Consider the following 25638-nt stretch of genomic DNA (forward strand, 5'->3'; position numbering starts at 1 on the left):
AACCCCCCCTGAGATGAGTTAGTGAGTGAAGGAGAGAGAGAGCGAGAGAGAGAGAATAGCTTCTCCACAGATGGAAACTAGGACACCAAACCCCTGTGTGTGTTTGTTTTTTTTGCGTCCTGCTGCATCTGTCTGTGTCTGTGTGTGTGTGTGTGTGTTTCCATCTGTGCATGTGTCTATTCGCGTCTGTCAAGGAGCCCGAGTGTGTATCCGCATGTGTGTATGCCGTCACTGCTCATGTGTAGGGCCTATATGGTGCGTTTGGGTGCATGTGATACAGTGTAACGATGAAAAATCCAATGCTGATGGAGTCCAGGATCTCTTATATTCATCCTCTCATCTTTTCATGTGTTTTCAGTGACTGGAAGACTTTATCAAATGTTTTGCGGGTTTTTCTAAGATGCGGGGGAAACCCTGAGAATGGAAATTGTAAGAAAACTTACAAAACTTTCCACGTAGTCTTTCCTAATTAGACACTAAAAACAACACTAAAGGGTTTAAAGAAAGGTATTGTTGTCATTCTGATAGTTACAGAGTAAATCTAATTGTGTACCATCACCACAGATCGGGAGGCAAAACACAGAGACAGCATGCCGCCAAACAGGCGTTACCACGTGTACCCTAAAAGGTAGAGGAGGAGAGAGGAGGGGGGGCGGGTTTAGGAAGTATAGCGTCAGCCGCCGACAGCTTGACGTATGGCAGCGGCCGCGCGCGAAGGCGGGCGCCATAACCGAGGGCGCCTATAAATCCCGCGCTAAGCATGAAAGACTGCCACAAAGGAGATTAGTGTCCACATCGGCTAATGAGGTACTATATCAGCACAGCGCGGTACCCACAGTCAAATACACACACACACACACACACACACACACACATATACACAGTACACACACACACACATGCACCGGCACAGACAGCTCACACACGAATAAGTGCGTTTGCAGACGCCCAAGTGCAACTTGTTTGTACTATAACACTTGGAACACTAGTCCTACAAGCAGGCACAATGTATGACTACACACACTTTCAACAAACACACGCACGCACACCTACACACGCACACACACACACACACAGGTTATAAGATAAAGACTTTATCAACATGCATGGATGCCAGGATGTGGTGAGTGTGGGTCGTCTTAATGCTGCACTTCCCTTTTCCCACCACTGAATGTCTCTAGTTAGCAGATATAGCACCTGGTAATGTAAAGGTCTGCCTGAGTGTGTGAGTAAGTAATTGAGTGAAGTGTGTGTCTGTGAGAGAGAGAAAAATAAATCAAATGTGTGTTTGGTGGAGAACACACTTTTTTTTCATTTAAACTGGCTGGAGGTCTGTTTGACTCTAAATGGACCATCATTTACTAAATGAGCATCATGCTGTGTTGAAGAAGACTTGAAACTTGAGTTTGAGACCATAAACTCATGTTTACAATGTTTACTGAGGTAATAAATCAATCAAGAGAGAAGTAGAGTCATTTTCTCATAGACTTCTATACAACCAGACTTCTTTTTGCAACCAGAGGAGTTGTTCCCTGCTGGTCAGTAGAGAGAACGCATGTTTTAAGACACTTCCAAATTGACTTCACCCCCAGACCCGGAAGTTGCCACCTGATGTGTACACATGTAGACATCTAGAATGTCCATTCAAGCAGTGATCACTGATTCACTGTTTCTGCTGTCAACGTCTTCCCGTATTCCCATAATGAGAGAAAACTTGTCTTCATCTCCGGCCAATACTAGCTGACATAAAAAGGACAATTAAAGCTTGCCCAATTGAAACAAATTCCTAAAGAATTTTTCTATGGTAGTTTGGTAAGATAGAAAATCTGAATTGTTTAGTTTCCAGTTCACAACCTCTACTTATTACTACTTACTTACTTATATCTACTTACTCTGTTTAATGGTTCATTACAGCCATGCGTAGCCAATACCGCCACCTTCTGAGGAAACTATGCTTTGTGTAGCCAAGTATATTCGCTCCAAACAAGTTGATGCAAGCGCACCTAATTCACCTTTTATTTATTTTATTTGTGACATTTCAAAAGTTTGTCTAAAATTGGCTGGACAATTGAACGGAAACGCGGCCACTGTGGCACCGCTGTCGCAAAGACAACCGGATTGCTTTCACATGGACCCTGCATTTTTTTTTTTAACCACAGTTATTTTGGTTGTTCACCGTTTCTGCTACTGGGGATAACTGCAAAGAACTTCCATTGCTACTCTTTGGTAACTTGGGGATAGCTACTAATGGCAGATTGTACCCGGCAGCAGACAGAACTGCACATAGAGAAAGTGAGGCTTATATGGAAGCAAACGAAAGCCAGTGGCCATTACATTGTGCAATCAACATTTACTGACTGATGAAGTAAAGCTAAACACTTGTCTATTGATTGCAACTTAAATTGCCAACACTGTGTTAAAAATACATCTATAGCAACTTGACGTTCATGTTACCTCTTAAATTATACTTTTATTAACGCCGATGACATTTGTCTTTTGTTACTTTCAGTTATCAGACCCACATTAGTAACTTCTTATGTTTTTGCAACCTTTTCTGAACCACAGAAACATCTTCATTACATCGATGAAAGCCAGACACTTAAACTAACTTATCCGCATACAACTTATCCGTATCCGTATCATACTTATACATATGATATTTTACCGAATGTTATTTTTCGTGCGTTTTTCTACGAAAGTCCAGCTCGTTACGTGAGTCTTTTTTTAAATACATTTCCATGATCACAGAAAACAGCGGTCCCCTGTAGGAACGCTGTATGAGAACAGCCTGATCAAAGCTACATGAAGCTTTCTGTCTGAGCAATCAAAGTGAATTTGAGCATGTGAGTGTCTTCCTTGTAATTGTGTGTAAACAGCGCTGCACATCCGAGGGTGTCTGCACGACAGCGCGTACTTGTACGTGTAGGCGTGAGAATGTGTTTGTGTGTGTGTGTACGTGTGTCAAGGAGTGTATACAGCAACAACCAGGAGAGAGAGAGATGGCCCCCTTAAGACCAGTCAATGAGAGATGGACGTGGAGACGGACGCAGCTAGCGAGACCGGCGATCAATAGTAATCATGAGGCGCTGTGGCGTTAACAGCAGATGACATCGCTCAGGCTTTTTCTAGCACGCTGCACCCCGACACAAAGCGGCACGAAGCCATAATTCCTTGTAAGCTTTGAATCAATAGATATACATTAGCACAAGTAGGCACATGGTAAGATTGTTTTCCCCGTATTTTTTTTTTTGCCTTTATTTGAATGCTCATTTCCTTTCAGGTGCAAGACGGACACGGCGGCTAAAGCATAGGGAGCCGCGTAAACTTACATCCCGGTCATTCTTTTATCCAACTATACAGTGTTAGTGGCATCATGACCCAGACACAAGTAAATGAGTGTGGCACTCTGGGATGCTTGGAGCAAATCTACACAAGCTTGACGCTACAGACTTGTCTCTGAGCTCATAAACACACACCATTTAGAAAGACTGTAGGCACATGAGGAGCGAAATTGACTCGTTGCTTAACTTACGTCTTGCTGAACTTTGATAAGAAAACACAAAATGAGAATAACTTTTCGTAAGATATCATTCAAACCGTTGTATGAGGATACGTTGCTTTAAGTGTCTACAGCTTTTATCAGTGGAATGAAGTAGTTTTGTTGCCTAAACCTAACTAAGTAGCTCACGATCTTTTCCTAAACCTAATCAAGTAGTTTTGTTTCCTAAACCTAACTGAGTTGTTTACTGTGAAGACGGTAGTTTATTTTGAAAAGACTGTATGCGTGTAATGCGCCGAAAATTGACACGTGTTTCTGGAATGTCTTTGGAAAACGCACGAAAAGGAGCAACCTTTTGTAAGATATCATACGAAACATTGTATGAGGATATGTTGCTATGGTTAACAGCACCAGTGGATAAGGCAGCCATGCTAGTAATTCTGAATCAGAACCGGTCTAAAAACAGATGAGCAGTGTAAGTTATAGCCACATAAAAGCATAGAACCCCGACAGAAATACATCCCTGGACATTACAATTAGAGAGGAGAGGTGTTAGTGAGCGTGTGTGTGTGTGTGTGTGTGTGTGTGTGTGTGTGTGTGTGTGTGTGTGTGTGTGTGTGTGTGTGTGTGTGTGTGTGTGTGTGTGTGTGTGTGCGTGCGTGCGTGCGTGTGCGCGTGTGTGTGTGTGTTTGAAAAATAAACACACAACACTCCTGAGTCTCCCATGAGAAGAGGAATCAAGACTTCAAAAGTGGCCCTTTCTGTGAGAAACACTTGGCTCCAGTGCAACAACACACACTCATCTCTCCACGAGAGCTCAGCCATCACTGCAGATAATGAGCCCCGAATATCATTAGCACCACACACTAGGCTGCATGCACCACACACTGTATAGCGTTATGCTTATTAAAACTTTATTTATCTCTCTGTCATCGGCTTTCACAGATGTTCTTTTGAAAGCAAGACAGCGCACTCATCGCAGGTCATTCAGTGTACAAAATGAATACGCTGGAAAGACAAGATGATGTTTGTGAAAGAAAATGTAGAATCTATTAAGCTTACATTTTCTTTTTTCACAAATAATAAATAATCAAGTCTTACAACATAACATTGGAAGGTATGTTGTGTGGTTAACTCCATGTGTCTTGAGAAGTATGATATTTCAAGGGCTCTCAAATAGTTTCCTTCAGATTATTGATAGCCACCTGAAATATCCAGCATCTCACTGTGGTAACGTAAGTGAAATAAAAGTTACTCTCCACCTACATATTTCCAGGGACTGACCTCAAAGACCCACGGAAACTCAGTTTGAAAAGCACTTTATTAAAAAACAGATTTTGGTTGTTAGTTATGATTAAGGCCATAATTCAGTAGTTGTCAACGACAGTTGAGGTAAACATAATTTTAAAGAAAAAGCAGCATGTGTTTACATTCAGTATACCTTCAGTAGCTAACGTACCATAGACGTATTAACACTAGTTAATGATGTGCTAACGTACTTTGCTAATGTTAGCTCAGCAGGTCTTTACGTAGAAATGTAACGTTTTAGAAACATATATCTCCCTCCAACCTCTCCGGGTAACGAGTATCGCTATAACACAACGTTTAACCATGTCTAGCTCCAAATACACAAAAAACGTCCGGAAAATGAAGAACATCTGAAACCATTGCATGAGAGTCTACTGAGCAGAGCTTGACAGCTGTTCGACGCTGGTCGGAGCTGGCCAATGCTATGCTATTATTTGCCAGTCTGCATTTTTTGGGGCAGCGGGCGATACTTTAAATGTTGAAATTAAAAGATCACCCATTTTTCTGGGGACCACCTGGAACTCCCTCAAGGACCCCTGGGAGTGTCGGGAATGTCTGTGCCAACACTTTCACTTTAACTGTGAGTATTTTGTTTGAGTAGAATGGAAAAAGCGGGCAGAGAAACTTTGCATTTTTGGAGCGCGGTGCCAGGCAAGATTAATCAATCCCCACGTAATTAAACGAATCCATATCCAGCTATACGGACAGTGCTACATAAGGCCTCCATCCTGCCAAAACCTCCCTCTTTAGAGCCAGTGATTGTTGTACGGAGCTTTAGCAGGGGAGTGAGACTGCTATGTACAGCACACCAAAGCACTCTTGGACAGCCGTGGCGTTCAAGCCCAGCCAACTATCATCAAAGTGCCAGTTTGGCAGTTGCCCTGAGGGAAAGCAGCCAAGGCCAAGTAAGGTTCTAAACCTGACACAACTACCCAAGCAGAGGAAGGTGTTAAAGGCATGTCCGCTGGGAACGTTTCTCCAGCAGTATCATTTCGGATGATTCTTCCCAACTCCTGTTTAACCAGGCCACACAACAGAGGACATTTTCTCTACAGCTATGGAGCAGGCCAACACACCAATGGCTTATGTGTCACGAACCACAAGAAACAGGAGATGGTTTAAGTGTCCAAGTCCAAGGTCAACAATGCGTCTCCCACTGTGGCAATGAATTAGGTTGCATAGCTGTGGTTTGGTTGGGCGCTTGGGTCTGGGTTTGATGGGGTCAAGCACAAAGCACAGCAATAGTTTGATATTTTGGGATATTGGTTCATTAGAGATATCACTTCCTGGACTCTCTGCTGGTTGCTTGGCAACCTCACAATGATGCCAAGACCCCAAATGGTCACTGCGCCCGGCCAAGAAATAGTCGGGCACAAACCCTGTCAACCAAAACATAAGACATAATATATCTATTTTTTTTCTGTTCTACGTCTGAGGTCCAAGTTGTTTCCCTGCATCAAATGCATGCTGAGTGATGCTATAGGAACATCAGTAGGTATGGAAAACAACTGATTGTTTTAATCTAGATGATGAAATATTCAACCAGGAAGGTTCCTGCTACTACTCATTGTTACTACTACTACCACCGCTACTGCTTCTACTGACACAACTTAGAGATAAAGATAAAGATAAAGAGGTTTTTATTGTCATTGTAGTGATACAACGAAATTCCGTTTGGTAGCTCTCAGCCAGCCAGCAGCAGCAAACAATGAACAACTTGTGATAATAACAGACACATGGACAGACAGACAGACTGATAGATAGATACATACATACATACTGTCTGAACCCATTAAGATGGATTGTCTTAAAGGTTGCAGGCAGAGTTATGCAGTCCAGAAATGACACACAAAAAAAACACAGCACTCACCACTTTGTCCTCCTGCAGCCCAGTCAGCCATCCATGTATAATGAAAAGAAAGACAGAGAGAATGTGAGCAAAGATGATATCTGAAAGCATGGCAATGATCCTACAGCCCTACCAGCAACAAACACTGTAACAAACAGATATTTCAGTTTCCAATAACGTTACAATTACCGAACAGAAAAGAATATGCTGCCACTCTGTTGAGCCAGATTTGAGTTGAAATGTTCCAACAAATCCTTACGCATAAACAACGAAATACATTAACTGTTGGTAGTCCGAGACATGATGCGAATCAATTGTGCTACTTTTGATCAAGTTGGGCTGAGAAAAATAGCCTTGGGCTGGTAGATGAAATTTGGGGCTGCTTTTCGTCAACATTTGTGAAAACAATATTAACAAGCGAGCAGTCATTTTATGCTCAAAAACACAAACGAAATTCAGTGCTGACGGATTCAGTGTTTTTGTGTTTTTAGCTGAGCCGGACCAGAAAATATTGGGCTCAAAACCTTAGTGTTCTCCGTGACACTTGCTGGAAGTGATGTGATGCAGCACCGGTGTGATTTAGATAAAGTGAGCTGGCCTTTTCAATGCTACATTGTTGTCAGTTTCAGTCACTAAAGGTAATCCCACCATCCATGGTGTATTTTTTTACTTCGAAGAGAGCTAGACTAGCTGTTTCCCCCCGCGCCCAAGCTTAAGCCGAGGTAGGCTAAGCGACTGGTTCCGCACATAGAAACAGAAGCCCTGTCAAGCAAATGACTGTGTTCATGAAATATTAAACTATTCTTTAAAGTGCTTGGACAAGCAGCCAATGCTGTCATTTTTTTCTGGCAAAGACCGTGTCAAATTTCCAAACTGTATTATTTTCTTTTTAGTTATTTTTTTCATCATTACTTATTGCAATGTCCCCCTCTCACAGCTCTACACAAGAAAAGTCATTAAATAAACACTGCGAAGACACATTGCTAACATTACTCAATAACAACAGTATCATATTAAACCTCTTCCACTCCCCCCCCCTATTTTGGAGCAACAACGCCTACAATGACATACCCAAACTAAAATGGCTGTAACTTCCGAACCACTCTGACTATATGCAGCAATGAGGTCTTGCCAGAAAGAAAACCCCCTAAGGTTCCTTGTGAAAGTCTATGTAGACCTGTGGGTCATACAGAAACAGAGCAGTGGGCCTTTGAAGTCAGTAGAAATTGAAGATTTTTGTCCGCCTAAAATAAAAAAGTATCTTTCAGTATAAATAACTGCCTTTGCCTGTATCTGTACCGGTAAAGGACAGTATAGGGCTGTAACTACACTATCAGTAAACACCTGCCTCAAATTTGAAGAAGATTGGACAAAGTATGACCATTCTACAGTGTTCCTTTCCATGAAGAGATCCAGGCGGAGCTCTAAATGATATTTGGAGACGCAAATGGACACATGATAACCAAATGATATTCTGACACACTAAAGGTGTTTTTTCCTTTACATTTTGCTATTATATTATTTCCCTTTTAATTTTAGCCATTGCAAATTGCAAAAACTAAGTATATATGGTGGAAGACGTGGTATGTAAGTAGCAGACTTGCTGTGAGTAATAGCCACAACCGAGCGCACGGCCGAGTATGCGGGCAGCTCCGTTACGCGAGACTGTTTACACCCCCAGCACAGCTCAATGTACACATGCAATACATCGTTAGGAAGCCTGAAGTCTCCTCTAGACGAAGGGCTTGACAAGCCTAAACGTATCGCTAGCTGTTACTCGTGAAATGCAGTCAAACAAAAACGGAGCAAATCCACGTTTTCAGGGCAGGTAAAGATAGCTTGGTCTCCTGGCTTCAATACATTACTGTCAGTGAACAAACAATGCTAAGCCAGATGCTAACATAGTGCAGTGTTGAAACCCGGCATCATTGTGATCGCCAAAGTAACTTTTAGACACAGACACACCATAATGAAGCTTCAGAAAAGAGCCGCACATGAAGAGTGAAAACTATGATCACATAGGTTGACGGCTTATATTAAATAATTATTAGGTTTGTACTGTAAGTACTAGCGTTTTCTGCAGCCGCTAGCTCCATGGTAACATCCGCTAATACATTTACTAGTAAATTCGGGTCTGTACTGTATCTTTCGCCATCGAAATGCTGCAAGACCCGACTTGCAGAGGTCATGGCAACTTTGGACACTGTGTGTTTGGGCTCCTTTTGTGAAAAATTCATAGGAAATAAAAGAAAAGAGATGTTTTCTATGCAAAGATGAGGATTTGGTGCATGCAGGGATACCAAACACGGCCATTTTTTGTGACGTATTTTGCATGAGCAAGCCGTAAGAACGGAAGGGGAGGGGATCAAGGACGCAGGCGTCCTCGCAGAGTTTAAGAGGTTTTAAGAAATACATATATACATGTCTGTGAAGATTTCGCACAAAGCTTCTGTGTATAGACAAGTGCAAAATCCACCTTTCAAAAGCCATCTCCTGCTGAATGCAGCCGCCACTCGCCCCAACACACCACCCAGGACCCCACAGCTGAACTCTCCCCATGTCAGGCAATTAAGATGTACTTTTGAGCAGGTGTGTGTTTGTGCAAGCGTGAGGTCATTAAATGCCACGCGGGCGATGTAGGGGAGGGGAGGGGGGCGGGAGAGGGGACGTCACTTATTTTAGAGGAAGGCTTGGCTCCCCCAAAGCCAACGCACACGCACCTACACCCCGCTGTGTGTGTATAGGGCACCTCCGGAACCCCTGGGAGACCGAGACAGAGTGGGAGACCACCCCCATCTGTCCACAGCTCAGTCTAATGCCCAATTAACCTTTACTAGCTCCTGCCTGGGTCACACACACACACAAAACCAGGCATGGATCACATTCACACACATGACCGGAGGCACACGTAAATACAAGGTAACATACAAAGGATGGGTGTCGATATCGTACACACACACATCCACAGCACACTATTCACTTAAATACACACATAAAGACACACATGTGCCACGGCTCATCACCACCAGAGTTCTAACACCTGAGGCCCAGCTGCATGTGCTATACGTGTATGAAGTGCATATTTTGGATTCAATGATGGATATGAACTTGTGCTGTCCCGCGAAAGTTTTAGTTTTTGTTTATGGTACAATCTTTTGCATTAAGACCAATTCATACAACAGTTGGTCCAGATCATTTGACATAACTGTTATAACATGTATAAATGAACAATTTAGATACAATATTTAAAATGTTTGGCCAAAAGCTAAAAATGATCAGACAAGTCAGACATGTTACTGAATATTTCAATAAATAACCCTGTACATTAATTAAATAAAATGGATTAAAAAATATAAAAAAATTAATAAATAGCTTGTTTCATCAACTTATTTCATCAACTGACTAGTGGTTCAGGAAAAAACCCATAAAAAAAACTTTTCTCACCAACTGATTACAAGTTTACAAAGCTTCATATTTCTTCTAAAAGACAATCGTATTCATTATTGTGTTCATTTAGATTTTTGATTCGTTTGCCTTTTACTCCCTTTTGTCGGTTCTGGGGATACATCTTGATTTTTTTTTTTTTGAGTCACGGCAAATCAACACAAAGTTCGTCTGAGTGATCAACGTGATCCTCTCTATGATTAAAAACCCTTCGATCCTGATGGGAGTGGTCTCTCCTATGATGACAAAGCCACCCCATCCACTGGGAACGATGGCTCACTGAATGGTTTGGTGAGTATGACAATAATGTAAATCATATGTTATGGCTTTCCATTCACAACATCTCAACCCAGTAAAACCGACAGAAGATTTTGGATCAATGTGTTGAACAGCGCACTCCACCAACATCATCGAAACCAAAGAATGGATGGAAGAGTTCCGTTCAAATGTTGATAACATGAGAATTTTCACAGGATATGTATGAAATGTTGCCCGATTGCATTGACCCACCATGGTCCATCGCCACACCCTTTTCCGCCTCTCTTACCGTGTTGGATCGTAGCGACACTCGCCCTCCGCAGCGGGCACAGAACTTGGTCTGGCAGTACGAGCACAGGTTCCCGCAGCCGTCTGCGAACTTGGTCTTGTGGCAAATGCCGCATGTAGGCGCATCGTCCCGGTGGACGGTCGAGCCTGCCGCCACCGTGGCCTGCCGGACCACCGTCTCCCTGTAGCTGGACAACTGCTGCTGGATTCCTCTGGGAATAAAATAAAACAAGATGAGAACATAAAGGCTTTGGCATCTTTGAAAGTTGATTGTGTTTTTGAATTAGTACATTGCCACTGGGGCAGTCGTTGACCAAAAAATTCTATGTCAACTAACAAACTAATCGACTGTTTAATTTAATTTGATATATCTGTAAAACTGAGTTTCTACACAAGAATCACACAGAAGCACCACTTTAAATCTTGTGTTTACCAGAGATGCTCTCTTAAGTTTTTTGGAAATAAGTCATTTAGTATGAAAAAGCATAAAAAACGACAACTGGACTCAAGACATCTCAGTCGACTAAAACCAAAACGACCGATTGGGGGGACTAACTGACTGAGAGGGGGCAGCCCTAGTTAACACAAACACGCGCAGTGTGGGAATACACAAACAAGACTTATGGTGGGCATTCGCAAGACAATTGATCTGTATTCATATTAAAGACAGATAGGTCAAACGCCTAATACAGACAGATGAAGTAGTCAAGGTACAGTAACTGTGACGTGCTGCTCTTTGAAGACCATTTGCTAACATTAATGCCTTCATGAAAAACTGAATGCATGTCCACACTTGAAATAGGACAGTGATGTATCCCAACTAGTTAAAGTTGCTAACATAAAACGTAATGGTGGTGGGTATTTTCTGATGTGTTCCCTATAGACATGCTAGCGTCCATATGAGGCTTTACTTAAGCATAGCCTTGATTTGAGCTAAATGCTAATGTCTGCATGCTAACACGCTCACAAAGATAATTTTGACATGCGGATATTTGACAGAGAATGGTGAAGGTGTTAGCATGCTAACAGTATCTACTGTATTTGGCATCGAACATAAAGAACATCTACATTTATGAAAATGTCTTAAGTTTTGTTGGTGTTTGGATGTAAGCCAAAGCACTGGATGAAAAGAAATGTTGAACAAATGATAGCACAAGATAAAAAGTTAAGGGGATCGGCAATGTTATTACAATCCATCCTGAGGGGAACATGAATACCAAATGGTATGGCAATCCATCCAAAAGTTAAAAAAATGTCAAGACTGTTGGTGGTATAGAAAAATTCAGGGGATCAAGATTTATTTTGTAGGAAACCATGAATGTCTGTACAAATTCAATATCATGTAGATATTGAGATATTTCAGTCTGTAAGTAGTGGAACAAAAGACCAAACTTTGAGTCACTGGTGGTGCCAGAGAAGAAGACAGAGGATCAAGAAAATCATTACGGTTCATCCTCTGGGGACCTGTGTTTCTGTGCCAAATTTCTACTAAATCCAACTATTAGTTGCCAAGTCATTTAAGTTCCAACCTGAAAAAAGTCAACCTCATGATGGCGCTAGAAGAAAAGTCAGCGGATAGCCAAAGTTATTGACGTCCTCAGGCAACCATGAATGTCTGTGCAAAACTTCACTGCAATCCCCTCAATAGTTGCTGAGACAACTTGACCTACCAACCACACAACAAACCTTTCCATTTCTATAGCTACTGTGACTAAAACTAAAAATATATGAAGAAATAAACATCTTCCTGCATCTTTTGTAAAAAAAATAATAGAAATAAAATGGGATGAAAAATCATGACTCCATACTGCTCTATTGAGGCCATTAGGTTCAGCATAGTAATTCCATAACCTGTGACTGACTGCAGATCGAGTTAGGGTGATCAGAAACAATAAAAAGTAGAAAAGAATGCTAAGAGTTTTTATCGGATAAGTAATAAATGAATAAATGAATAAAGGAGAGGAGAAGTGACCTGAAACCAGAGAGCGAAGAGAGACAATTGTTACATTAAGTCCAGTCGATATTACTGCTGTCAGTGCTGTTTGTGTGTTTTGGTGCAATCAACTTTTTTTTGTGTCCGCTATTGTTTCAGGCTGACACAAGGACTCAAATCGATAAGAGAGAGAGAGAGAGAGAGAGAGAGAGAGAGAGAGAGAGAGAGAGAGAGAGAGAGAGTATTGGTTTTGATCTAAGGCGTTACAGTATGTTGATTAATTGGATTTCACACCGTGGAGATTGAGGAGAGAGCAAATAGAGGGGAAAAAGACCAAAGAAGACGCAGAACTGATGGGCTCAGAATCACAGGGAGGAGAGGAGATGTACATACATTTATATTTTGTAGTCTAGCTAGTGATTCCATCTTGCAGGTAGATTAGTTAAGATCACATACGAAGATGGCAGGGGACAGAACGAACAAAATTACACATCCCATACATAACATATTCTGAACATGTCTACATATGTGTAGCTTATATAAAAGAGAGAAAGAAAATAAAACTGCAAAGACAAGAATTGAGTAGAAATGGGAGGAGAGAAGAAAAATAAATAAATGAAGAAAGGAAAAAAATGGTTGAGGTGAAGGAGAAGATTGGAGACGATGACAGCATACCAACAGAAAGCTGAGGAATAGAAAAGAGAGGAAAGGAGACGAGGGAGCGAAAAAGAAGCGATCCTAAAGCGTCTTACAGGAACACTATTCAGGAGCCTCAGGCCATCAAATTGGCAAAAAAAACAATCCAACTCAACCAAGTTATACACAAAAACACACACACCAAAAACTACCGTATTGAACTGAAATATGCCAAACACAACACAAACTCAACTGTTATTTGGCCCTGAAACACTTGACCCACATCCCACCACTTTAGCTAATAAAAAAGCTGAGTAAAACATTGACAATGTACACACTCAGCTGTCGAAAGAAACACTGACAAACATGGCTGCCAAGAGAAGACAAACTTCCTTACATCAGCAAAATAAAAACAGCTCTCCCGGCTACAAAATATGTATTTGCTTTTACACCTCCTTCAGTCTGTGTTCAATCAATCCATTTTGTGTATGTATGTTCTGAAGGATGGTGTGTGTTTGTAATCTACCGATTCTATGTTTGTTTTGTTTTCTTGTAAAATGTAATAGCTCAATAATATACAATTAATCTTAGAAGACAATGTGACATTAACATTCGTGCTAATAAAGAACAAAATCTGAGAGGAAGGAAATAAGGAGAAGGAGAGGAGGGGAGATGAGAAACGATGAAAGAGGGGCCAAGTGGGAGGGAGGAGAGAAGAGGACAAAGGGAAAGTGTAGAAGGTAGGTGAGAAGAGGAAGAGGATAAAGGAAACACAAGAAAACGTGAGGGAAGGAGTAGAGGGGATGATGGACAAAAAGAGGATAGAAGAGGAGACAGAAAAAGGAGAGGAAGGGTTAAAAAGGTAGAGAAGAGATGAAATGAGAGGAGAGAACAGGAAACAGGAGGAGAGGGGAGAGAAGGGGAGGAAGGAAACAGAAAGTAGAGGATGGAATTCAAACTCAGGAAATGATAAAGGAAAGAGTGGAAGGATGGAAAAAAGAGGAGGAAAGGAGAGGAGGACACAAAACAAGAAAAAAGGAGAGGAGTGAAGAAAAAGTGGAAAGAAGATGGAAGATGAGGACAAGTCATTATTAGTGGTTGTGCATGAGAGCTGGAGAATGTTTAATGTGGCCCAATTATATGTCATAAAAGTCAAACGGCTCCTTTAACATGTTTGTCCTTTTCCCCAATGCATCATTTCGAAAAAAAGATGACAAAAATGATGAAATGATACATATGAGTTTAAGTTTAGACACAGCATATAACACCAAATATGCGTTTTGCAATTTACAAAATGTGAGTATGAAGTCATGAATAGAAAAAGCACAAAGATGGGAAAAATGTCTTCAAAATGTTATAGCTGACACAGCTCTCATTCAATCACAGAGCATTCAACCTGATACGACATCCAAAGCATTCCACATCATTTGCTTTTGGCTGCAGTACTTACAGACTGGGAGTCAGCGGTGCAGCTTCCTCCCCCATTGGCCCAGATGTTAAAAAACTACAAATCTCAGCAGTAGAGTTAGAGGCCACAAAAAAAAAAAGAAGGAAGTCCAACATTCAGTGGTTCGATAGAGAAATCACTGTTGCTCCATCGCGTGTAACAGGACAAACTGTTTCTCTAAATACGCCGTGAAGAAAAGCCCTTCAGAGACTCCATGACCTGGTGGGTGAAACTCTACCTAACCACACACACACACACACACACACACACACACACACACACACACACACACACACACACACACCATCTCCGCTCTTGTAATCTCTACACGAAAACAACATCCACACATTTGGGAGCTAACTAACACATGCACGCGTGCAAACACACCGTGGATGATGTTAAGTGCACACACGCGCACTTCCTGGGAGCAATAGCCGAAAGGTCACAGCGAGGTCACCTGCTGTTTGTGGCACCGCACGATTCACTTCCTGATCCATGGCTCTCACTGTGTCGGCCCCAACCCCTGGTCTCCGTTCACAGCCCAACCAAGTTGGACCAATATACAGTATGGGCTGACAAGTAGAGCCAGTGTGATCGATTATATGTTTATTGATCAACATTGGTTGTTTGTGGAAAGCCTTTAAATAAAAAAAACAAGTCAACAATGACTTATTTTAATTCAACCTCCTCATTTTAGGAACTTCAACGAACTTTGATTAGAAACCTACTTGTGGTACGTCAAAACATACTGAATCAAAGAGAAAATACGCTTCCCTCGACACGTAATTGACAATGCAGTTTGGTTGACTGGGAGGGTAATCTTTAGGAGACAGGGCTGGAATATGAAACCCGTATCTTTTGTTTTATTATTGGTGTCTTATTAGTTATTTCAGAGGCATTTTTGTGGTGGCTTCAATCCAAAATAACTTCTATTGGTATTAGGCTTAATAATGCCTGGCTGGATGTAACTACACTCAATGATGATGCCCGTTACCTCTTTCTGTAGTTTTTCTACTCTATTTTTCGATTTTAATATCTCATTGCACAATTCCAGATTTCTTATATTTATTTATGTATGCTCGATTTGTACATTCTAGGTGATAGTAGAATATCACAGTTGTTTACTGAGACGTAACTGCTAATGAAGAATGAAACATAAATGTGTACGAGCAGGTCTTTTCTTACACTATGTAAATATGTGGACAGAGCGTACTACAGAGAGTCCAAATAAAAGCATCATAGATGACAAATAAACTAAAAATGTAAAGAATAAATGATATGGGAGGGGAAAATGGATGGAGAGAGGATACTAAAAATGATTACAATAGAAAAGAAATAGGAGTAGAAAGGACATTCTTATCCCATTCAAATCAACATAGCTGGATTGTCAGAAAGGTGGCCATTTTTATGTGTCTCGTTTCCATTGTGATCGCTGTAGCGGGCTAACTTCCGTACAAAGTAAACCGACTTACTGCAAGTCGTGGACTCACCGAGGTGAGGTTTTGCAGTAACGACTACAAGAAACAGTGGAGTTGTAACGTTACAAAGCGTGGAAAGGCGGAGTAAATTAGTTAAATTGAACTTAGTTTTCTTTCTTCCTTTCTTCTCCTCCTTGGAGTACCAAGTATCGTTGGAATTAGCAAGCTAGCCAACTAGGCAGCTGCACACTAGCTAGCTATATATAGCTAGCTATATAACTAGTGTGCAGCTGCCTAGTTGGCTAGCTTGCTAATTCTGCCATGCTACACTGCTAGCAGCAAATGAGCAGAACGGTGAGCCGTTGGCCAGCGGTGCGTCCCGCCTCGTTTCCCCCGCCGCTCTGGGGAAGGACAAGCTAGTCACCTAGCTAACCAGCCAGCCATTCGTCTCCGAATGAAAACGAATGGCTGTCTTCCAGGCGAGCTGCGACAACACTTGCGACGTGTGTTGTCACTGTAACAACTATCAACAATTGCCATTTTCTTTTGTACAAGCAAATGACCACGGACAACCGTTCAATGAGGGTTCTACTCCTTATTCGATTTCTATGGTTATTACAGAGTACATGTACAGAGGTCAAAGGCTAACCTGGTAGCCTGGTAGCACAGGCTGTCCCTCACTTAAGTTTATGTGAATTATTCCCACAACACATGCTAACCGATCATTATATACTACTATCACTCGACATGCTAAAGTGACTACCAGAGACAATAATCTACCGTAAATACATGTCTCATTAGGTGTCTATGGTCTCCTCGTGAACGGAAACTTGGTAGACAACAGACAATTTAACACAGATGTGATGTGTTATCGTTGTGTGTGTGTGTGTGTGTGTGTGTGCGTGTGTGAATGTGTGTGTGTGTGTTTTGTGGCAAAGTAGTAAATACTGAATAAAAGCAAACAATGAGAACAGGAGAAGGAAATACATCACATCAGTCAACCACAACAAGCCATCAGATTCACTCTCGCAAGTGAGGGAAAAAAAAATTAAAAAATGTTTATCACATCAAATGTATGGAGTGGGGTTGGCAGATCATTATGAGAGGGAGACAGGGAGGAGGAGGGAGCAAAGGGAGGGGAGGAAGGGAGAGGCAGAGAGACAGGGAGAGATCAGAGAGAGGTGTACACCGTGATGGAGAAAACAGAGAGCGAGCTCATTAAGGAGATGCAGGGAGATATCCATATTCAAATGTAAGACACAAGGTTAAAGCAAAGTGAGCATAAAAGCTTCACTTTCCCTGTATGCAAACACACACGAGCTCATAAACACACTCCACTTTTCCGTCAAAACATTCAATGCCTTTACTCTTGAACATAAAAAAATAAACCCTATGTGTCCATGTGGGTGCATGTATTATAAAAAGATTCACAGCAAAAAAACAACATTAACATAACTAAGATGTGCAGCACTAACAAGCTCTGCACTATGACTCCACATGCAGAGAGAAACCTAAGCTCTGTCCATGAGAATGTAAATGAAACTGGATACACTGGAAAGAGGTTCCCTCATTTAGCTTCGTATAAACAAATTGTAAAAAAAAAAACAGTTATCTGAATGAAAGTGACATTTCCAAAGTAAATTAATCTATTAGGATTTGTATTTTTAATATATTAATTCATATATATAGTTTATGAAATAAAATGTTAATTTTCACTAAGTGCAATTATCTGTATATTGCTAACTTTTCCGAGGAAAAATTAGCTTTTTAAACAATGAGATTGAAATATATGCCAAGAGAGACCGTAACTGTAAAGCACTGTTATTGTGAATATGCAAATATGTTCCGAGAGAAATCCGTCCGAGTGAGAAAAATTTACTTTTTAGACTTGTAAACTGACTTTGCAAATTGTCAGTTTTACATTACAGCTGGGCTCTGTAGTTTTTAGAAAACATTGTTGAAACTGAAGCAAATAGTGGGTTTGTTGGGGGCTATTTATTGCCACGGATTAATACACAACTGGTGCTCTAGTGAGTATTTTCGGCAGCAGCATTGAGCCAAAATGAGCTACAGTGTGTGGGTGAGTTCATGGTAATAAAGGGACATGTCATCAGTGCAGTGAGGCTCACTGGTGTGTTTTTAATACTTTTTGGACAACAAATATTCTCTATGCATGTGTTGGAGAAGCTTCTCTGAAAGCATAGCGTTGCAAGCTTCACACTGGAAGATGACCTAAGCTACCAGGGGTAGGAAATAAAGCTACTTACAAAAAGTAGCTCAAACTATTTTGTAAAAAGTCACGTGCCTTGTCTCACCTTGCTCTGGCGTTACGGCTTTCAGATTGAGCGGTGACAAAGCTCATCTGTACAAAGTATGAAGCTGACGTCCTCCGTTTGGTGCTCATGGTGAAAAAAACAAAGTCAAACAAATAGAAAGTAGCCCAAATAGATAATACAAAGGAAAAGGAGCCACGCTGGTCTACCATACGATGGTGTTTAGAGTAGTGATAATGTTGTCAAGATATTTTTGTCAGATAAACATTTTTTTTAAAAGCACTTGGAGTGTTTGTTGAAGCGCTGGGATGAAGCACTACCCAGAGTCCTGCAGCAACGGTGAAAGGTCAAGTGTGTGGTGGTGTTTGCCTGACGAGAGCATTGAAAGAAAAAAAGGGGCCACGGCTCGTTAAAGGGGGTTCAATTACAGAAGAGAAGCAATGGTATAAATAAGAAAAGAAAAAGAAAAACATGCCTTTCCTTTTATGGCCCAAAATAGTTTTTAGATCAGTAGTTAACTGTGCAAAAAAAGTTATTTAACTACTTAAATCGCCAAATCATTGAAAGATGGCCATATATCAGGCAATACAAAGAAGGTTTTTGATGGCCAGAAGAGCAAAGACGATGGATGAAAAGGGTAAGAAAGGACGGAGGTTGGAGGAGTCAAGGGGGTGCAGAGACAGGGAGGAGCTTCTGGACTAACAGCACTGAGACAGATAATGACTGTACTGTAATGTAAATGTAATGTAACCGTAAATCACAGCTGGAAAACATGTGGACCTTTACCTGGCAAGGGCAAACGGAGAGGACACACACACACACACACCGTCTTCCTCGCAGGGATATCCCGTGTTGGCATTTTAAAGATTTGAACCTTGAATTTTGTAGGTGCTGTGCAATCCTGAATGAAAATGTCATATGAAGCAACAGCAATAGCAGCCCCAGACTTTGTGGTGTTATAAATGATTATTTCCATCTCACTGATGATTACAGTTTGACAGAGGCTTTGAAAAGGTGTTTGTACAGGTCACTGACCTTCCTACCTGGTCTCATGAACACGCTGTGTGTATGTTAAGCATGTATGTGTGTGTGTGTGTGTGTGTAGTTAAAGTAAGACCAGCTCACACAGCAGCCCAGTCGCCAGGTAAAAAAGGGTTGGCTTTGGATGTTCCTGCAAACCGCGGATACGTTGAATATCAATGTCTTTGCATTTGCAAATGACGAGATACATTGAGCGTCCGTGATTGAAAGTTCAACAAGAAAGTCCACCATGGGTGAGTGGGTCAAATAAACACAGGACTTTCACCCAGGAAGCCACAGAAATCAAAAGCAAATGTTAACGTTCACGCTTGTTACTTAGCGTTATATAAGAAAGTCCACTAAGGGCGGTTGTTATTATGCTTGTTCCGTTGTTACTGTTGATACAATAAGTTTTTTCAACACAAACCATGATCCTTTTTCTTCCCCTTAACTAATTAGTCATGTTGTCTTAACCTAACCGGCTGTTTCAAAATGTTCACGTAATACGAGGCAAATATGAAAACGCATTAATGATGATTTTTGGTTTAGAAATATCATCATGTGACGTAAATCTTGGTCTGCAGAAAAGTACAATGCCAACATTTTTTGAAGGATATAGGCTGGTTTCATTGGAAACAAATCGCGCGACAAGCCCAAAGTCAACAATTGTCAAACTTTAAAATGTGCTGTATTGTAATAACCCTGTAAAACACATTGGACTGCCCTGCTGTACGACATGTGCTGTACAAATAAAGCTGGCTTGCTTTGTCACATTCTGATATATCTTAATCTTCTGTGCCATAGAGCTCCATTAAAACTATTAAAAACACAGTTAAAAAACTACAGCTCCCAAGAAACCTCCATGCTTTTTTTATGAAACTATATATTTGCAAGGCGTTTTTAGATATTGTTGGTTCGGATTTTTCCTGGGGGATTTGTTGACGAACAGAAAAATACACCCTGTCACCAGTCTTGTTATCATCCAAACATTTCATTAGCTGGCTTCTGAACACTTTTAATCAACCAATACTCAACAAATATTCAGTTTTAATGAGGACATTATTCTCAAATTTGCACCAACAATCCTCATTGCGTCTCCACTCATCCTCACCTCTAACGACCTCCCAGTTATTTCGGCATGCAAAGCTTCCTTTCAATTTGATCAATTGCTTCCCAAAATGGATTTGGACCGCTCTCTCCCAGAGCCTGAATCCTCAATCAAAGCTTAAAGCTCCAGTTAAACAACTCCCCAAAAAAAGTTAAGGACCCCTCCGCTGACCCATCTACGTACAGTAGATGGGTCTAAAAATAAAGCAGATAAAAGAGCTGAGTCCTTCAGTCCTTGAGCGCCGTCACTGCTGCCGAGCCAAACGTTGGCTCTGCCTTTTCCCCCGGTCTCCGGGCTTTCATAAAGCAGGGGGGGGGCATCAGGATTGGGGTTTGGGAGCCAGTTTCGACTCTTCCCCCCGTAGTGACTCAGGCCTCTATGTAGCAGAGTATGAGTCACTCCTTCTGGTTCCTGGATCGATATTCAAAAGGCAGGCAGACATGAATCAAATAACAATGAGTCAGTGTCAGAATCAAATCACATTGCGGCCATTTAGAAATTAAGCACTCCGTCTCGTTCCCATTTGTTCTCCCAACACTTATTTTGAAAGAAACTCTGCTCCCTTGTTACTCAGTTCTGTTGTGAGATGCTTTAAGTAAAGACCTTGAAAAGTTTTCATTCTCTCCAACTCGCTCTCCCTCTCAGCATCCTTTTTACCTTCCCGGTCCTGTCTTTTAATCTAGTCCCCACACACACACACAAACATACACCAACACACACACACACACACACACACACACACACACACACACACACACACACACACACACACACACACACACACTCACATATGCGTTTTACTGTAGAGGACATCTACATGATTGATTGGAACTCATTCTGTGTCCTTTAATAGATCAGTATTAAAAAGTTTCCTCCCTCTCATGCTATTTGTGAAATTGAATGGAAGGTAAAATGCATGCCAGAATTAGAAATGGGTTTCCAGTCTGCAGCAACTGAGGGTGCATGTGTGTGTGTGTGTGTGTGTGTGTGTGTGTGTGTGTGTGTGTGTGTGTGTGTGTGTGTGTGCATGTAGAAAAGGGATTTGTTTGGATGCAAAGGAGATCCACCTACACTCACTTTAACACCTTATTATTTGCTAAAATTTATTATTATTATTATTATTTATTTTCTAAAATTGAAATGCATTTTGTATCGTGTTTGGAGTATAAACATCATGATACAATAAGCTATGTTTTCAAGAAATATGTGCAACATGCAACAAAATCAATTGACCCTTTGCTAAGCCCCGCCCCACTCTGCTGTCAGAGCTACCATGAAGCTCACTAACTGCACTCCCTGAAGTCATATTTTTTGGTTAAACATAAAAAGCAATTTCCGAGAGAAGCTGACAGAAGAGTCTACAATGTGTTAAATCCAGGATGTCAAACTGATTAAGCAGTGAAAACAGGTAGAAAAGAAAAAGATAGAAGCTGAAGTGTAAAAGTAAACCACCGCATCACCTGGTGATCCAGACAGAAGACAATGAAGTGAATGAGCAACGCTGTTGGTGTAAAGCTGGGTAGGTCTTAATTCACTGTTACAATCATTAAAAAGCAAAAGCAGCATGTGTTTATATACCTTCAGTAGCTACGGTTAGCTAGGTTAGCTAGGTTTTCACGTAGAAACGTAACGTTTTAGAAACATATATCTCCCTTCAACCTCTCCGGGTAACAAGTATCACTATTACGCAATGTTTAACCATGATGAGATCCAAATCCACTAAACCAGCCTGAACATGAAGAACATCTGAAACCATTGCATGAGATTCTATGGGGCAGAGCTTGATGGTTGTCGAACCATGGTCAGAGCTGGTTGGCTAGTCTGCGTATGAGGGCGGGACTTAGATAAGGGTCAATGAGGTCACCTTTAGTCCTACTGGATGAAGTTAAAATTAATTTTTGGTAATCATTGTAATAATTAAAACCACATTTTCTAAAGCGTACATACATTTCCCCTTTATATTACTGTAAGTACTAACAATAAAATCTACAGTAATTGAACCTACATCAATTAAGGGGTTGCCCTGAACAAGCTGTGAACGCAGCATTGACATATTATCACCTTTTAAGTTCACGTGTTAGCAAACTGTTTCCTTTTTAAACACATTGAGCAGACAGAGCCGCAGAAGAATATGATGGATGTGATTATTTTCGACAACATAATTAGCCTTTTCAGTGCATATATTATGTGTTTTTTCTGTGGCCTGGCTGCTCACCATATGGCAGCAGGGACACGGAGAATCTCTCGCCCTCTAGTAGTCTCTGTCTGTGCCAAGCTCCGTTGTTCCTCCTCCATCCCATCCCTCACCCTCACTTCCGTCAGAGAAGTCACCATGCTGAGCTGCTCGGATGTACTCTCACCTCCTCCACTCCCCCATCCCTCCTTCCATCCTCCCATCCTTTCCTTATATCACACTCTCTCTTAATCCCCTCCGCTTTTTTGATAGTATTTACAACTTATTGGAGAGGAGACACTTGTCTTCCTTCAGCGATTCTTTTTTTTTGTAACACTTTGGGATTTCAAGATTTAGTTATAATATATACTAAAGAAGAACAGATTAGGTTTTTGGGGGGAATTCCCAAAAGAGACGAAAAGTGATGACTCATGCCGAAGCTGACAGTTGTGATTTAATGCGGTACGAGTGGATGCGATGCCTTCAAACTGTAGCTCATCAAATCAACTCCCTCCTGTGCGCCTCCTGCACTTTTATCCTTCCTCCTCATTCCCTCCTCCACTCTTCTTACCTCCCCCCTTCCTCCTCCTTCCGTGGATGTGCCTCACCCCTCATCCTCGCTCTTTCTTTGGAATTTCTTTCCGAACGTTCTTTCTTTGAAATGCTGCCCTCTATCAGGAAACGTGTGATTCTCAGTAGCTGATGTCGTCACTGCCCCGTCACTGTCTCTCCAGTAGTAATCTCTGTTAACAAAGTCTTCATATGAATGCAGAGACGGAACGCATTGGCCAAAATACGAAGAATACGATAGATTTCTGTACTGCAAAGTGCTTCTCCAAGTGTTTTATTTATGTTTGCCCCTACAGTATGAGGCTAACCATCACCAGCTCAGTGCTTATAATCCCTTTATAATTGATCCCAATGCACTTCAGGTAAAAGGTAATGAGCACACATGATGAACCTGTGGACACCCAGCATATCAGCTGGGATGAGGGAAGGCTGGTTTGGATTCAGGGACAACCTCTAATTCTGAGAACTACTTGCCAGCAGGGGGAGACTCCTGTGGTTGCAAAAAGAAGTCAGATTGTATGGAAGTCTATGAGAAAATGCCCCTTCTCACTTGATTTATTACGACTTGAACTGTCGCCAAGACAAGACAACTATGGGCCGTGCAATAACATATAAGCCAAACTCATGGTTTACTGTTGTCTGCTGTCTTTTTTCGTGTGAGACTTTTGTACGGAAATAACGGAAATGAACTAGCTGTGCGAGGAGAAAGTAAAGAAGTAAACGTGGGCGTTCCTGTACCCAACGAGCCAATGGTAAGTGCTAAATGGATGAAAAGTGAAGCCAATGCAAAAGTGTATACCACATGCACTGTGGTATCACAAACCGTAAACAACCCCCCCCGGCCATTTCATAGACTATTGGCTCCGGGATCTCAACCTTCCCCTTTAAATAAATGGACCATTGCTGGAGCCCACAGGAGGGCGTTTGCCAGCTATAGTCGGTGTTGGTTCGAGCTCCGAACCCCGTCGCCATTCGCACCGGAGTGGATGTTCAAGAGCACGGTGGCTGCGGGATGATAGCAATTACCACCAAATGGAAAGAAAGTGGGTGAAGAGGAGTGCTTGAGAACACACTTAGCTCTGTCACGCACACTTAATTTGTTGGAGTGCACACACCAACATACAAACACACACACACACATACTTGTAATTGGACAAATACCTAAGGAAGACTATTTTTGGATCACGATGAGATGAAGCACAGTGTAGAGGACTGAAGAGAAAAGAGAGAAACTAAGAAGAGAGCGAGCTCTCAGATATAAAAAAGATAGATGGAACAAAAGACAAAGATGAGAAGAAAAACAGAGGAAGAAAAACAGAGAGAGAGAGAGGGATGGAGAGCGGGATGAGAGAGAGACAGAGAGAGAGAGAGAAGGGACAGATGGAGAGAGCACCAGAGCCAACAGCAGAGCTAAGTGGGTAGTGTGCTCCCCAGACAGCGCTCCATATGGCCTGGCAACGCCATACACAGCCAGGCAGCACAAACACACATATACACAGCATGTATACACACGGAAACATACACAGAGCATGTATACACACGGACACACACATACAGCATGTATCCACACGGGCACACACATATAGCATGTATACACACAGACACACACACGCACACACAGCATGTATACGCACAGACACACACGGACAAATACAGATACCCGAATACTCCTCAACACAAACAATCACAGGTAGTGGGTATTCACACATTGCCATGTACCCACACATATACAGAGCTCGGCCACTCTTTCAACAAAAAAATGTAAAACATCAAATGTGATCCATTGGTGTCCTCATTTTTAGTCCCCTTGTTATTGATGGGTTGTTCAAAATGTGACTTTTAGCACAAATATGGTAACTTCCATTCATTGGTTGTGGAAAACAAAACATGGCGACGGCCGTGATCTAAGATGGCGAAAGCAAAATCGCAAACTCAAGGCTTCAAAACGTCAGTCCACAAACCAAAGGGTGACCTCACAGTGACGTCCACTTCTTATATACAGTCTATAGTTGAGGCAACAAAACCATTTATTTAGGTTTAGGAAAAGATCGTCAATTTGGTTAGAATAACCACAGAAGTGCCGTATTATGGAAGTTACTCGACTAAACCATAAACGTTGACTTCTCATTTCACGTAAGGGTTCGAGAAACGGCCCCCTGGCTGAAAGATCGCTGTTTGTCGGACCCATCCACCTCCAACAGCCGCCTGCCCAGTGTAAATTTCGTAGCGCTTGCTATGAATGCTGGATGAAACCAGCCTGTATGAATTATTTGTGTGATTTGGAAAGGACATGTCAAGTAATGGTTCTGTTTTTTTTTTTTTATTATCATTTCTCCAAAAGGAGACGGGTCTGATTCCGAGCCCAATAGCTGCTGACTTTTTTATTTTTGCTCAATAACTTTGTTGTCCTGTTC

The 25638-nt window shown here is 41.6% G+C and overlaps 1 protein-coding gene across 3 annotated transcripts in view; it reads right to left on the reverse strand.

Moving 5' to 3' along the window:
* rims1a (regulating synaptic membrane exocytosis 1a) overlaps positions 1-25638 on the reverse strand; it is a gene marked incomplete at both ends in the record, with an annotated part of 90836 nt that overhangs the window by 53189 nt on the left and 12009 nt on the right. For 2 of the 3 annotated variants that reach the window (XM_079169481.1, XM_079169482.1), the window contains 2 exons: positions 6678-6689; positions 10648-10858. In XM_079169481.1, the coding sequence (XP_079025607.1) occupies positions 6678-6689; positions 10648-10858 (223 nt within the window). Of the gene's footprint in view, positions 1-6677; positions 6690-10626; positions 10859-25638 lie in introns of all 3 variants that reach the window. The other variant, XM_079169480.1, reaches the window with a different exon arrangement.

The sequence above is a fragment of the Pholis gunnellus genome (assembly GCF_910591455.1).
Source record: "Pholis gunnellus genome assembly, chromosome: 11".
NCBI lineage: Eukaryota > Metazoa > Chordata > Actinopteri > Perciformes > Pholidae > Pholis > Pholis gunnellus.